Source organism: Stegodyphus dumicola, chromosome 1 (assembly GCF_044657685.1).
Source record: "Stegodyphus dumicola isolate Sdum_Otavi_A_Nest chromosome 1, ASM4465768v1".
Lineage (NCBI taxonomy): Eukaryota > Metazoa > Arthropoda > Arachnida > Araneae > Eresidae > Stegodyphus > Stegodyphus dumicola.
Genome location: NC_140768.1, coordinates 9,679,298 through 9,694,561, shown reverse-complemented (window position 1 = coordinate 9,694,561; position 15,264 = coordinate 9,679,298). Strand labels below are relative to the sequence as shown.

Below are 15,264 nucleotides of genomic sequence, written 5' to 3'. Positions count from 1 at the left end.
GGGAATTAAAAAAAAAGACATGTTGTATATATAACAGTATGTTAGATATAACATTATAAACATCTTTCTGCATAATACTACAGATATTCAACAATGATTATATGCTGATTAAGACAGGTTAAGAATTTTAATTTAATCGCACAGATAATGAAAATAATAAATTAAAGTTTTAAGCTATTAAATATTAAAAATTACTTTAGTTCAGAAGATAAAATTTATATTTTATATCAAGTAAATTTGCGGTACTCTGAGATCACTCATTTAAGATATCGAAGGAAAAGTAAATCAAAGATCTTATGTAATGTGTTGCCAACATTGCGAGTTATGTGTGTGGCAACTTAACATAGCCGTTTACACACTTTTATACTGACTAAAAATAAGTTAAATTTTTAAGAACCGAAACGGGAGTTATTCTGCTACCGATCTTTCAGTCCTAGAATGGCCACTTTATCTCCCAGAATTAATTCCTAGAATCGCCACTTTATCTCCCAGAATTAATTTCCCTTACCCAGTTCTCTTCTACAGCCGTTTGCTCTTCCGTAACGGAAGCCAGTTTCAATGCTTAAGTGTGGCGTCGTCACTTTCCTGAAATTCAAACCATTTTAAACATTTGTTAGGATTTAATTAAAACACTCTCCTTCCCACCAAATGCCACTCGAGCGTTGCTACAGAAAATCAAATATTTCTCATCACCTTCTTTTAATGAAATAAATGAACACAGGATTTTGGGAGAAAAATTCTCCATATTTTAATAACAAAGGATTTGCACTTCGCGCCCGGCAGCTTTATAGGTAACTGGGCTGCGTTGTTGGTTCCAAATGGATAGTGAAATGCGACCCACATATGTTAGGAGCGTTAAATGAATTTAATAAATTCCTAGTGAATATAAAAAGAAGAAGAAACGGGGGAAATCTTTCAAATGACAACTCTCAGGACTGCTATGACTGCACTAAGGGACAGATATCATTGGCTTAGCATGGTTTTGCTGCTGGTAAGTTCATAATTGTTTTAAGCAGGCTGTTTAGGTAGCTGTTCTTGTGCTTTTAACAGGAGAGGTAGTATTTTATCTCGAAGAAAAGTAAACTTTATTAACCCTTTGCACTCGAGGTCTTTTTCGCTTGGGCGAATCAGCAGTTCGAGACGGATTTCCACACATTTCATAAATTTCTTACAGCTAATTTAAAATTATTTCACACACAGTTGTAAGAAATATAATGGTTCTCTTATGTCTGAATATACTTGCGATCTTGTGGTTATTTCGCGGGATACAAACGATATTCTTTGCAATATTTCTTTCGTTCCTGTGCTCGTTGTCCATTCTCAATTTCCTCTCTTTTCTGCTGAATCACTGTCGCTTTCATTTTCACTATTCTATCGCATCGAATTTTGGCCTTCTTACACCTGTTACTTCATCGTAATATTTACTGCTTTCCTTCTCTCTATCGTTAAATAGTCTATGCTTATACATAATTTCATTCTTCATTAGCGAAAAATAGAATTCATTTCCACTTAAGTCGATCTACTGTCGAGTTCGAACTAACTTCGAAGACACATGTGGTAATAAATCTAAAAAACTTAGTTAAGAGTAAAGATTGGCAGTTATTTTATACGCATGTATTTATGGTGATTTCCGGTTATGTTTTACCACCAATCCTCGAATTCCATATCACAGATTATGTTCGTACTGCATTAATATAAATATTAACAAGACTTAGTGCACAATAAAAGTTAAACTTTATTTAGGAACTTCGCGCACACTGCCCGACAGCCTGCCTGTTTCGCTCTGCTCGCTACTCGTAAGAAACTTCTCCTCTAGGGTTGCCACACTTATCGGAGGGCGCAAGCCTCGCTCCTTATCGCCATCACCACATATTGTTGAAGACAGTCATGAAGCGATATTACTCACACCAAACCTAAATATATATCGTTACAGTTCGAATTATGGCATCAAACCGAGTGGTGATCGAGAGTCACCTCTCGAGTTATGGCATCAAATCAAGTGGTGATGGAGAGTCACCGCTCGAGTGCAAAGGGTTAATTTTATACCTCTCCTAAAATTGTCCTTTTCACTTCCTTGTACACAAGGGCCCACCAGCGGCCGAACGGTAAAGTCGCTAAACACTGGTAGTTCGATCAGAGGTTCGAATCCCGCGAACGGGCTGGCAGCATGGGCGTTTTCGTGGTTTTCCCTGTGTATACGAGCCAGTTTCCGTTAGAAAGTCCTCCACGAAGGCATCCCTCCTCTTACGCAGATAGCCCTCGAGGCTTTGCCATAACCACATAAAAAAACTTGTACAAAATTAATGAAGTATTGTAATTTTGAAAAATTTCGGATATCATATTTTAACGGAAATATCCTTTTTCACCGTTTCCGAATCCATTTGAAAGATTTTTTTTTTTTTTTTGAGCATCTGAAAGCACGGAAAAAAATAAAGGACTCCTGTTTTTTCCAAAACGGATCGTAAAATGGATTAAAAAAGAGAGCTTTCAGTGACGTCTATACGTACGTTACGTTCGTATCTGTCTCGCATAACTCAAGAACGATTCCCCGTAGAATGTAGCAATTTTGTAATGTGGCTGCTATAATATCTAGTTGTGCACCTTCCCTTTTTTATTCCAACCGGCAATACCACACGTACATCCTTCCTGAAACAGTTTAAAAGTCCGTAACCGGCCCTTATTTTCGCAAGGAAGACGTTTGACTTCCGACCTACAAAAATCAACCGGGATATTTACCTTAAAAATTTGCAGTTTTTGATGTCGTTTACAACTTGCCTAGAAGGATCGGTTAACCCTTTACGACATAGTGTGTCCGGTCTAGACACACCTAAAAATTTCCTTCTGTACGCACAGAAACATTGAATGAAAAAGGATTTATAAGTTACTATAGGTTACTCTGAACCTTCTTTATTTATAGTAGTTCGCAGCTCAACACAAACCAGTCCATATATTTTAGCCATGTTTAGTTTTTTAAGACCCTCATTTTTCAAAGAAACCATCCAGATTTTTTTTATGGTATAAAAGGAATTGTTTGGAAAGAAATTTCTATGTTATTTTTTGGCTGTATGCTAATCTCCTTATTCTATATCAGTTTTAAATTTTTACCTTGAAATCTTGCCTAAAATCAAACGGCGAACTCTAGGTGTGCCCAGACCGGGCTCACCGATCATCTAGGACTACGGAGAGTTTGTATTCTTTGTTTCTCCGCATCTCATCGGTCAGTTCATTGACAATAACACTCGTTTCAGCACTCTTTTCGAAGCTCTATTCAATCAGTGTGCCCTCTTTGGGAACACCCACAGAAATAAACGATAAGTGTTATCTTCACAAAATTGTACTTGTGTACTCCTCTAGGCCTAATTAAACTGCCTACCTTTCTTTCTTTCTTTCTTTTTTTTTTTTTTTTAAATCAAAACTCCGACTTTAAAAGGTAGCGTGCCGGAAAGGGTTAATTAATTTAGAATCATTTGAAAAAATAAGGTTAAAAGAAATACGGCAAAAAAATTGTATAATTTAATAGGCCGTATTTACTGGAGTAAGTCATGCTCCACTTGCTTACTCTTGTCCAGGCTTTCTTATTTTATCTAATCATTATTTCCTATCTTGTTCATTCGCGGTTTTGCAGCTGAAGATGGTGGTTCGGTAAAACCATCGAAACTAGTCCTGTGAAAATTTTGTAAATATAACGCTGATTTTTGTTGTTTGACTTCTGAATTAGTATCTCGGAGTATGTTTATTGTTTTCACTTTGTCATAAAGTGAACGAGACGTTATCAGTTGGCGATGTATAAGAACTTTCATTTGTCTTTAATATAAGTGCATTTCTCTCTGCAACAAGGTTAGTTGCCATTTGAAAAATGATTTTACATGGACTACATATATATATTATATATTATCTATCCTGTGAGTATCATAAATAAAATGCTTCTCTAATGCCATTATAACTCTTCTTCTAATGCCATTATAATTTGTCGATTTCAAAATTTATGACTCTACGTTTTATGTCTACTGTTACCATAAATTTTATAACAACCTACTGAGTGAAAGTATTCATATACAGTTTAGCTTTTCAGTTTTGTTCAGAATGGTAACGTTTTGCAATGTTCAGGTATTTTTTTAATATATTTTACTATCATAAGATTTTAATTTTTTCCTTTCCTCGTTTCGAAGGCAATTTTTTTAATGTTTTTAAAAATTTTGTTTCAACTTAGTTAATGTTAGTAGATACTTATTTAATGATATTATTTTCATTTACGGAAAGCAATGAAATATTTGAATGGTATTCTATATTTTTACACTTCTTAATGTTAAATACTTTTGCGGTAATTGTAATTTAAGATTTTAAATTGAAAGAAATATTTTATTTTTGTTTTTTATAATAAATTGGCAAGAGAGCAATTATAAAATACTTACAGTAGACTCGTTATTAGACGAGAGGTTCTTTTAATGTTCTTTTAATTACATCAAAAACAATATAATTGCGCATACATTTTGAATCTGATATGCTATTTTACTGGAGTAAGACTTTTTTATCATTTATTAAATAATAAACTATAAGAATATTTACAATAAGGAAAATCCTAGAATATGCCTGTTCTAAGAATATTCTAAGAACATATATCATGTTAGAATAATGAATTAATGAACTGAAATTCATTGAAATCGAAATAAATTTCCTAATACTTGCGCAATAGCTGCAAAGTAAGAAAATAATAATTTATTTATTAAAGGTTGATTATATTACCTCCTAATATAAATTTAGTAGAATGTATCTAAATGAAGTAACCCAGAAGCATGAAATTTAATTCCGAAAATAATATTTTTAAAGGAACTTTAATCTAACTCATGATAAATAGAAATGCAAGCTTTTAATATAAAAATTAATAAACTAAGTAATTATCGCCATTGATCGGAAATTGATTGACTTTTTAAGGGAAACAAACTAGCCTCCGTTCATTAACAATAATTAATAAATGCAAATGTCAAAATCGTAAAAAACAACCTTATATTTAGCGTAGGTATAATGAAACACTCAATCGATTTCGAGGGCAGCTAAAGGTCCCTCCTCATCAGGAGAAAGAAATACATAGAAAGAAGAAAATAGGAGAAGGAGTCACAGAAACACGTAGTGCTTATCAGCACTGCACGTGGTTATAACTAGATTTTTAATCAGAGTTGCACTGGCCGCCTACTTTTACTGAGCCAGGCTGTCTGATCAAGCATAAAGAAATATTAGCGAAGTTAAAATAGGGAGCAAGGGGTAAATGCACCTTACGCTCAAAATCTGAACTTCAAATAATGGAAAGCAACCACTGAACGGATTTTTATACCCTCTGGTAGTACCAAGCGCGAGGAGGTAACGCCATCTATCGGCAAAAATAATTGAATTAAGATAGTAGAATTTTAAAGGCATTAGGAAGGACTGGATTGGACTTCAAATCATTAACTAAACTTTCTAAATCTTTGTGAATGTGAAAAGCCTCAAGAAAATCCAATTCGCCTATGGAAGAAGCCTTTTGGATGATTTTTGCAGACCCAAAATCAAAATTATGGTTAAAAGTCCAGCTATGATACGCTATTGAAGACTTTTTTGACATAAGATTCATGTTCCTTGATACGAAACTTCAACGCTCTTTTTGTTTGGCCAATATATCTTAAACCACACTGACATGATATACTATAAATTCCCCAAGAATTCAGGACAGAAACGCAATCTTTTAGAATCGAAGGGTGAATTTTATTAATAGGGGAGAAACCGACTTGAAAATTGAATTTCTGGAGAATCCGTGCAATTTTATAGCTAACAGAAGGATAAAATGGAAGCACGACAAGGTCATTAATATTATTTCTAACAGTGGAATGTCTTCTTTGATGGGAATCTGAAAATTACTCTGAATTTACTCAAGTAAGAATGATGATGCCAAACTGGCAATGTTTTACTTAAGGCCAAAATTGTAATCGAGCTTCAATTCAATTAGTGATATTAAGCAGATTAATTAAGATGAAATAGTTCCTTTAAATTAATGGATTTGTTAGAAATCTAGAGATATTATAGCCAAATTAAGCAGAGTATAATATATATATATATATATATCTTAGAATCTAAGTATAAGTAATTTAAATTTCTATTGTAGTAAAAGTATTTTAATAAGCTGTGTAGAAGTATTATTTTAAACCGGAAAAATTCTAAATAAAATTAAAAGTAAAATATAAAGTACTGGATAGGTAGCCATTGTTATTGAACGTAGATTAATTATCATGTCAAGGGTAACAAACCAATCCACTATCAATTAACAATAACCAAATTAAGTGAGAGTGTTTCGTATTTTTCCAAGTAAGGATCAAATTAGTTATTTTGCTAGCGTTAAATCATAAGCAACGAATAAAGCTCGAACATGAGAAAGATAATTAGTCTGTTTGTGCCCAGATACTTGTCATAAACAAATTCGAAAATAAAAATGAGTATGATTTTGTTCGTAATTTAAGGTACTCGTTAAGAACTGAACTAAATGAATTTTTAAATTACTCATAATTACTTGTTTACTTACTGTTAATATTCATTTATACATAATCAGACCTTGCTGCGTCAGAAATACTGGTTTAGGGGTTTTGGCATAAATTTCGAAGTTCTCAGCCTTATGCCAACTTGGTATAAGATTCGGCCAATTACAGCGAACGCGCGAAAGCAGAGAGGGAAAGTCGTAAACACATCCTCATATGCGCAAATTTAGCTTTTCTAATTGGCTACGGCTTAGACCCTGTCTCGAAGGTGTGAACGGAACTCCTGCATTTTATGCCTTTATGACATTTATACCACCATCTGAACGGAGCCGAATGGACCTGAATAATAATACGGTTAAAATTATTTTCATTTTCTCGAATATTTTCTTCTGATCGGCGATTTGGTCTTGAAATTGTATTGTTCGGATAACTGATATTAAATTTAGGATATCAACAAAGAATGATTTAACCATGGAACAAGGCTGTTATTTTGAATTATAATTTTATTTACAGGTATTAGCCATAAGCAAGATGGATATGGTAGCACCCCAGTTCGTCGGCTCATATTCCATACCCAATCAGATTGCGTCCCCTGGCGTCGCTCACAGCTACTATCCGCCCGCTACTCTGCATTATGTCAACATCGGCAGTCAGCTGGCTGGTGATTACAGATTCGGTTACGACACGGGAAAAGGACCCATGGGACAAAGTTTCAGAGAAGAGATTAGACTGGCGGATGGGACAGTCAAAGGTGAGTCAGGATTCATTATTGTCTTCAGTGTTGTTTTCAGGACAAGGAAGCGAAAAATGGAAATGTAAAATATTGTAAATACCTGGAAATTACGTAGTAATTCCCCTTCCCCAGACGAGTAATGCTAGTCGAGACGACGTAAGACGACACAAATATTTCCATAGAAGCAAATTCAGAAAGGAAAAGTCATACCGAAGAAGTGATTTTTCAAACTTACATCAATCAGTAAATAAAGGTGATAATATGCTATGTTTATCGAAAATTTTAGCACAGATAAAATTACTGAAGCTTTTACAGTAATTTTATCTGTGCTAAAACTGACTATTGTAATGAGACTATTGTATTTTTCGCATGATGATTCCCATGTGTTTCACTCTTTGTATATTCCGACTGTGATTTCCAGAAATGCAGCTACTTTTAATCGTGTAGGAAGAGCAGTGAGAAGCAACAAGTTCTTGGGTCCATGCAACAAAGGATTATTGCGCTTGAGTTTTTTTTTTTTTTTTTTTTTTTTTTTTTTTTTACTTCCTTGTACGAAGTAAAAAGGACGTATTGTAATCGCGAAAAGTTTCAGGCAGCATATTTCAACGAAAATATCCATGCAATTTAACGATGTTTTTGCGTGATATCTGTACGTAAAGACAGAATAAAATACTCTTTTCCTTCAAAAAAATTATAAAACTGCTCTAAAATGAATTCTGAAGAGAATTTTTCGTGGCGTCTGTACGTACGTACGTATCTCGCATAACTCAAAAACGAGTAGCCTCAGAACGTTGAAATTTTGTATATAGGACTGCTATAACATGTAGATGTGCACCTCGTATTTTGGTTGCGATCGGCCGCACCAAACGTATATAAATATATTTATATATATATCCCCTCTATTACCCAGCTCAGTGATCTCAGTTTCTTTACTCTTATATGTTTGTAAATTGTACATTTTTTTTCTTTAAAAATGATTGAATTATATTGTTTTTTACCTTCCGGTTAAGGATTTTATGCCTTTAGTAAATCTGTGTGCAATATTTTTAGAATTATCAGCAATTTTAAAGTTGTTTAATGGCGGCCATTGATGTTTACATTTGAAACAGGAGACTAGTGGATTTCTTGCCAATCTAGAGAAACTTAGCCTCGCAACAACAAAGATAACGCATTCGTTTATTATTGCCAATTAAATCATGCTTAATTCTTTCTGGAATTTTTTCGAGGAAATAAGCGTTTGAGATTTACTTCGTAATTTTTAATACAGATATTTTGAGTTTTTATGTATTTTTGCCTTCTCGCGAAGTAAGGAACTGAATTAATTAAATGAGAAATACTCAATCGTCTGTGAAAAACTGTTTATTTTTTGTTTTGTTTGCTTAATTTCTTTTATACATCGTTCTAGCTTTATTATAGTATTTGAATAGAACATGTGGCAACGATTAGATAATTCTTTAAATGATATACATTTTGTGCATTCTGAGTTATAATATGAACGAAATATAATACTGTTAAGTAAACCTAGCGCCAGAGTGTCGCTATGGTAAACAAAGTGAATTTTAAAGAATGCACTTATTCTATTGTGGTTTATGCGCTGTCGGGGAAGTAGGTTTAATCCAATCTAATAAGTTTAAATAAAATGCAAGAAAAAATGCGTATAATTTAATATTCCGTACAAGGAAGTCATGTTGTGTACACATCAGATTTTTTCCCATGAAGGACTTTGGCCAAAATATAAAATACCTCACATTTTGATCAGGCTTCGTAAACAATGTCTATCACGGACAGTAGGTTGGAATATATTGCCGCATCCACGATATAATCCACATTTAACTTTTATTATTCCCCAGCATCATCGCAGCTGTAGCGCCTGTAACCAAGTGGTCTCTCGTGCATTTAATAACATCTTTTAGTTTAATTCGAAACACATCACGTGTACACTATATATAAAATCATTACAATAATTAGAACAAAATTTAGGATTTTTCAAAACCGGTCTTTATTGTCGACAGTATCAAAACGCACCTCTGATTAACATTATTTTTTAGTTTAACGTCTACTCACTTTTTAGTTTAACACGTACGAGGACCAGGTACTACGCCTTTTCCCTAAAATTATGGTTGGGCAGAATGTCCAAACCCATTCTGAAAGTAACATGTCTGTTGCTTATTATTCATTATTACATTTACTAATACTGGTCTGAGAATTTTTTACTTATACAAAAAAACAAATTAATGTAGCCAGCAGATCACCTCGCAATTCCAAGTTACGACATGAAATTGGCGGAATAGAAACGAGCTTTAAGTAAACTACCATTTCAATTTAGTCATTTATAAACAAAAGCTAAGTTATTTATAAATATTATGAACCAGTATTAATTATAAACACTACACTTCTTTTATTATTCTATTTCTGCCATACAGTAGACAATGATAACTATACATACTCATGTAGACATCCATTTTCATGCTCTGATTTGCAAATATCCCATCGATTATAGTATATCCTCTGGTCATGTATAATTTCGGATTCACAAATTAGACTTACCAATCAGAAAATTTTTAAAAACCGCATAACTTTAGAAGTCCTGATAAATTGCTGCCATACATTTCTTTTCATATTCGCTATATTATTTATGTGTTGTTGTTCAGTTGTGACCTATATCTCACTTATCTGACAGTAACATCCCACGAAAGATCCCACGAAATTCATCGTCGCAAGGAGTGCAAGATTGAGCCTGTCGTTGGCAAGAGCCTTGAGCATCCTTTACGAGATCCTAAATGGCGCTCAAGGAGTAGTTTACTCAAGGAGTAGTTTTAGCTACTCCATTTAGGAATAGTTTACAGCGGAATAGTTTACATTTGACTCAGTTCTGCCGACTAGTCCGAGGGTCTCCCACCCTCTTTCCCTACTCTCTAGAGATGGCTATCGGCTCGCCACATATTTAGAGTGCCCCCATGCCGCACAGACATATCCACACAGCCATTAATAAACCTCCGGGATTCCAAACCGGGTCATTTGGTACGACAGTCAGCGTCGCTAACAACAATCTCGGTTGGACAACTGCTCGGTTGCACTCAGGAGGATGAATTTAGGAGGAAACTGGGATATTACGGGATGTCCTGAGGATGTAGTAAGTAGGACTTTAAGTCCTAATAACATCCCATACGCTGTCGATGGGACATAGATAGGATGTTTTTAGGATATAATGGGATGTGTTTAGGAGGTTAGTGGGATATCCCGGGATGTCCTGAGGATGTAGTAAGTAGGAGTTCATATCCTAATAACATCCCGCACGCTGTCGATGGGACTTAGTTAGGATGTCCTGAGGATATCCTGGGATGTGACATTAAGCACTCGGGAGTAGGTGTTTAGGAGGTTCGCGGGATATTCCGGGATGTCCTGAGGATGTGCGCATATCCCGCGAGCAACATCCTCGGGATATCCCAAGGATGTTTTTGCGCTATGTGGGTAGACAGCGCTAACATTTGGTGGCAGTATCCTTTTTTAAACGTTACTCCACACAGAAGGCAAACGAACTCAAAACTGATGCTTGAGGCTAATACATTTGATTGCTTCATGAAGAAACCTCGTCTTCATAGTGATTTTATTCTGGTTGCATTTAGCATAATTCCAAGAACACATTTAATGCTAGGAAATGTAATATGTTGTCTTCGATCACATACAACATTTAAATATCAAATTTAAGAACTTTTAATTATCTCATAATATATTTTTTTTACGAAAGTCTGTTCACAGCTCCAAGTAAAGTATCACTTCCGGTGTATCAATTTTACCCAAATTAATACGTTAATCGCATTGATATAAAAATATCAAGTATTAAAATTGAAAAGTTTTGGATTACATTTTATATAAGTTTTCAGTAAAAACTGTTACATGCTTCCTGTAAAATACAAGCTCCGGTTGTCCAGTTTTACCCAAGAATGAATCTGCATTTTATATTGTTGCGTGCTACGGATTCGTGGATTTGGAGTAATTGATGATAACACTTGAAAAAAGAATCAAAACACAATTTGTTCGTCAGTATTACACAGGACAGTTCCAAACACACGTTTACAGTCGTCGAAAAACTACGATAAACACGCTGAAACAATCAACAACACAGCCTTCAGGTTGTGTGCTTATAACGGTAAGACATAATGGTGAAGACAGTTTCATGGCAAAGCACTAAAATACAGCTCCCGACTCAGGTAATCTCTAAACTCAAAATACTCTGCTCCCAGGATAGGCAGGGTATATATAGCTTAATATAGGATATATATATATATATATATATATATATATATTGTAGAGACATTAGGTATTTTTTTGGAAGCAAGAGAGATAAAAAAAAGCAACTGCCTTCGGCGGAAATCGAACCACGGACCTCTGGAATACTGGGCCAGCGTGCATAACCACTACACCACGAAGGCACGCTAGGAAAGTGGGAGAAATACCTTATAATATATATTCTTCACTATGTATTTACTTTTGGTTTTGACTTTTACCCTTGTTTGCATGAATGACGAAACACGAATTGAATGATTGAAGAGTTAGGTTTGGAGGCAACTTCCTCTTGATAAGTCTGTCTCCTACCTGCTCAACATTCACTTATGCATTTAAAAAAAAAATTAGATTAATTTTAATTTGCTAAATTGGTGAATTTATTTTCATGGTTTGTTTTTGCACTTGATTTACTTATGCTATCTGAATTTAAATGATATCGTAGATTAGTTGGAAAATTTAAATTTACTTTTTTACGTATATACATGTTTGTTAAAATTTATAATATATATATATATATACCTTCCAGAATATTCACGAGAAAATCGCTAACAATGCGTTCTAGAATGTTCTTGCTCCGTCTATCGCCAATTTTGTCGGCAAATGAGCGATTTTCAAGAAATCTGACAAACTTGCCTTTTTTGCCTCTTTTTGGCAACCCTAACACCCTTTTGTGGAGAAGCTATCTTACTGCAGCTGGGCGTTTCGCAACAATATGAATGTAGAAAGCTTAAAATGGGAGAAGGAAAAGTCTTCATATGCATACCGACACACAGTCAGATAGACATCGCTGTAAAAATGGTAAAAACGTGTTATGGGGAAACAACCGATATCTGAGTTTGAAACCCAATGAAGTGGCTGTCTGTATGATGCTTTCGTGATTTTCCCTTGCGTAACATGAGTGCAAATTAGTTTCCCTAAGAACGTCCTCCATGATTGCATTCCTTCCTGACACAGTTAGCTTTTGTGTGGTTTGGATTAATCAATGACTAAATTGAAATGCAGGATAAAATACCGCTTAATAATACTAAAGGTACCATAGACCTAATGTCCATAAAAATCATTCTTATTTTTTTTTAATTCCAGGCACATACGGAATGGTCGACGAGCAAGGTCACAGACGTGTTGTTCATTACACTGCAGGAAAAGGGGGCTTCATCGCGGAAGAAGAAAAAAACTCAGCAGGGGCGGCCACAGCAACATCTCAGCCCAGATTTCTGATGCAGCAAGTATTCAACTCCGTTCCTCAACGACTAACTGCTACGATGGCACCTGTCATCAAGCCAACCAACTACCTCCAGGCCAAAGCCGCCATTGGTGCTTACGCAACACCATCACTGCTCCAAAAAAATCCTACGGAAGCAAAAGCAACCCAAACGCCGCAACAAGGTGGTGCCACGGCCGCCGAATCAGAAACTTACAAACTTCGTAGACAGAAGAAGACAGGCGTCAAATTCCAACTGGCTCAAAAGAAGAAAATTAGCGAAGAAGTGATTTACGATCCCAAAGTGGAAGATGAGTACTACGATAATGCACCAGCCTTCGTAGACATAGAAAGACTATCGTACAGTATCGGTACTGACAGAAATCCATCTCCATAAGAACTGCTAGGCAGGAACCCTCAATGAATAATATTTCACGTATATGTGCTTTAAGTTGTTACTGAAAAACGCTGCTGTAAATAATATGATGTGTAATAAAATTGTGATAATCCTGATTAACGGATGGTTCTGATTAACGCGAGAAGCGAACCTTTATTAACACTCCGAAGAAGTACTATATTGTTTTCTGTTTCCGTAACATCGCTTCCGAATACAAAATCTAAAGTCTGTGCTGAAAGTATATAGTAACAAAAATTATATTGCAAGTCCTTCTGGGAAAATCGTCCTTGAAAGGCTATTAATTTCGTTTTGGCATTTTGCGTCGTTCACTATAAAACGGCGTTTCACTTTTCAAACTGTTGCCACCAAACATTAGTGCCCTACATTATATTTAAAGAAATTAAATAAGCAAGAATTTGCATAAATGTATGTTTCTCGCATACATACATTTATGCAATTACAACGGTACCTAGAGCGGTTACCTTAAAACAACGGTACCTAGACCCATCCAATTCTGAATAGCGTAGTCCTCCACTCGAATATGGGCATCTGGAAGCCCAAATTTGGAGTTTGTTTTATTATCTGTTTCATATTTCGCAAACCTTTAACGAAATTTTGATTAACAAACTCAACAATTCCAAAGCGAACAATGGCAACGCGGTACGGAAGGAGTTGTATCTCCACCGCACGAGACTGTGTATCGGAAATTCTAAAGATATGCTCATTTGAAAATTATTTTACGATATTGCTGTTGAGTTGAATTTTATCGTTTAAGTGCGAAGAACGTGATATTTAATAAATAAAGGTAACACACAAAACGTTAAAAAAGTTCCTTTGGGCGTAATATAAAATCTGAAAGCTGTTAGATTTTTTAAAATTAATTAATTTATTTTATTTTTTAAATTTTAGCTTAAAAGTTATGTGGAAACCTGATATATCAGTTTAACACCTCGATGAAAAGTTTACGAATGAAAATCTTAAACATTATACGTATATAAATTAAAATATATATAAAAAAAAATCTGAAAGGTTTCAAATTTTGTTACCTTTATTTATTAAATATCACGTTCTACGCACTTAAACCATAAAATTCACTTCAAGAGCAATATCGCAAAATAGTTTTAAATTGAGCATATCTTTAGAATTTCCGGATACAGAGTCTGGCGCGAAAAATGTTTTTTCTGCACAACATTGCCATGGCTCGCTTTGAAATCCCCGAGTTTCTTAATCAAAAATTCGTTAAAGTTTTACAAAATATGAAATCGATAATAAAACAAATTCCAAATTTGGTCTTCCAGATGCCCATATTCGTAGAAGGATTACGTTATTCCAAATTCGATGGCTCTAGGTACCGTTGTTTTATCACAATGCGAGAAATATACATACATTTATGCAGATATTTCATTATTCAATTTCTTCAAAGATAATGCAGGATTCTCACATTGGGTGGCAATAGTTTGAAAAGTGAAACGGACATTTATGGTGAACCAACGCAAAATCGCAAAACGAAAACAATAGTCCTTCAGGGACAAAGCCCCTTTGGAGTAAAAATTATATAAATATTCATCATTATACTCATTTCAACTTACAAAACAAAACATTCAGTGTTGAATAAAATTAACATTCGATTTATAAACTATTCTGTTTAACCCTTAAATGCATGAATTTTTATTATTTTTTTAATTTAAGTCAAAAATACAGTAGAATTGATATGAAATAAAATAGGCCAAAAAAACTTTTTTTTTTTAATTTTTAGAAATTCGTAATTTTTTTTTATAAAATAGAAATTTTCAGCTTAAAATACCATAAAATGAATATCTTTCTTATTAAAACATTTTTGTTTTTGGAAATATACCTCTAAGGCTCTCAGTTACGCAAATAAAGGCCGCGTGTGTGTGTGGGGGGGGGGAGATTGTTTTACATATATTCTCAATTTTTATTCACATATTTTCTGAACACACTAGCATTTTCACTGATTTATCTGTTGAACAAAATCTGTATTTCTGTACTAAAATTTCAAAAATCGAAACTTTTGTCGTTTCAATTGACGTCGATTTTTTGGAAAACACTCAGACATATATTTTTCATACATAGCATTTTCCAACATTTAAATTTTTTATAATTATTCATAAAATATTCACAAAAT

General features: G+C 34.4%; 1 protein-coding gene across 1 annotated transcript; it reads left to right on the top strand.

Annotated features, from left to right (window-relative positions):
* The first annotated feature begins 887 nt into the window (after positions 1–887).
* On the top strand, positions 888–13,238 carry LOC118192982 (uncharacterized). Its single transcript, XM_035364011.2, has 3 exons — positions 888–991; positions 7,014–7,251; positions 12,604–13,238. The coding sequence occupies exons 1-3, from the start codon at positions 920–922 to the stop codon at positions 13,116–13,118; spliced, it is 825 nt and encodes a 274-aa protein (XP_035219902.1). The 5' UTR covers positions 888–919; the 3' UTR covers positions 13,119–13,238.
* Positions 13,239–15,264: the final 2,026 nt, after the last annotated feature.

What these genes read in the sequence shown, in the direction of transcription:
- LOC118192982 (XM_035364011.2), top strand. Translation starts at nt 920, where the DNA reads ATGACAACTCTCAGGACTGCTATGACTGCACTAAGGGACAGATATCAT. An exon ending in TTAGCATGGTTTTGCTGCTG is followed by an intron (nt 992 to 7,013) that starts GTAAGTTCATAA and finishes TTTTATTTACAG; the next exon opens with GTATTAGCCATAAGCAAGAT. An exon ending in GGCGGATGGGACAGTCAAAG is followed by an intron (nt 7,252 to 12,603) that starts GTGAGTCAGGAT and finishes TTTTAATTCCAG; the next exon opens with GCACATACGGAATGGTCGAC.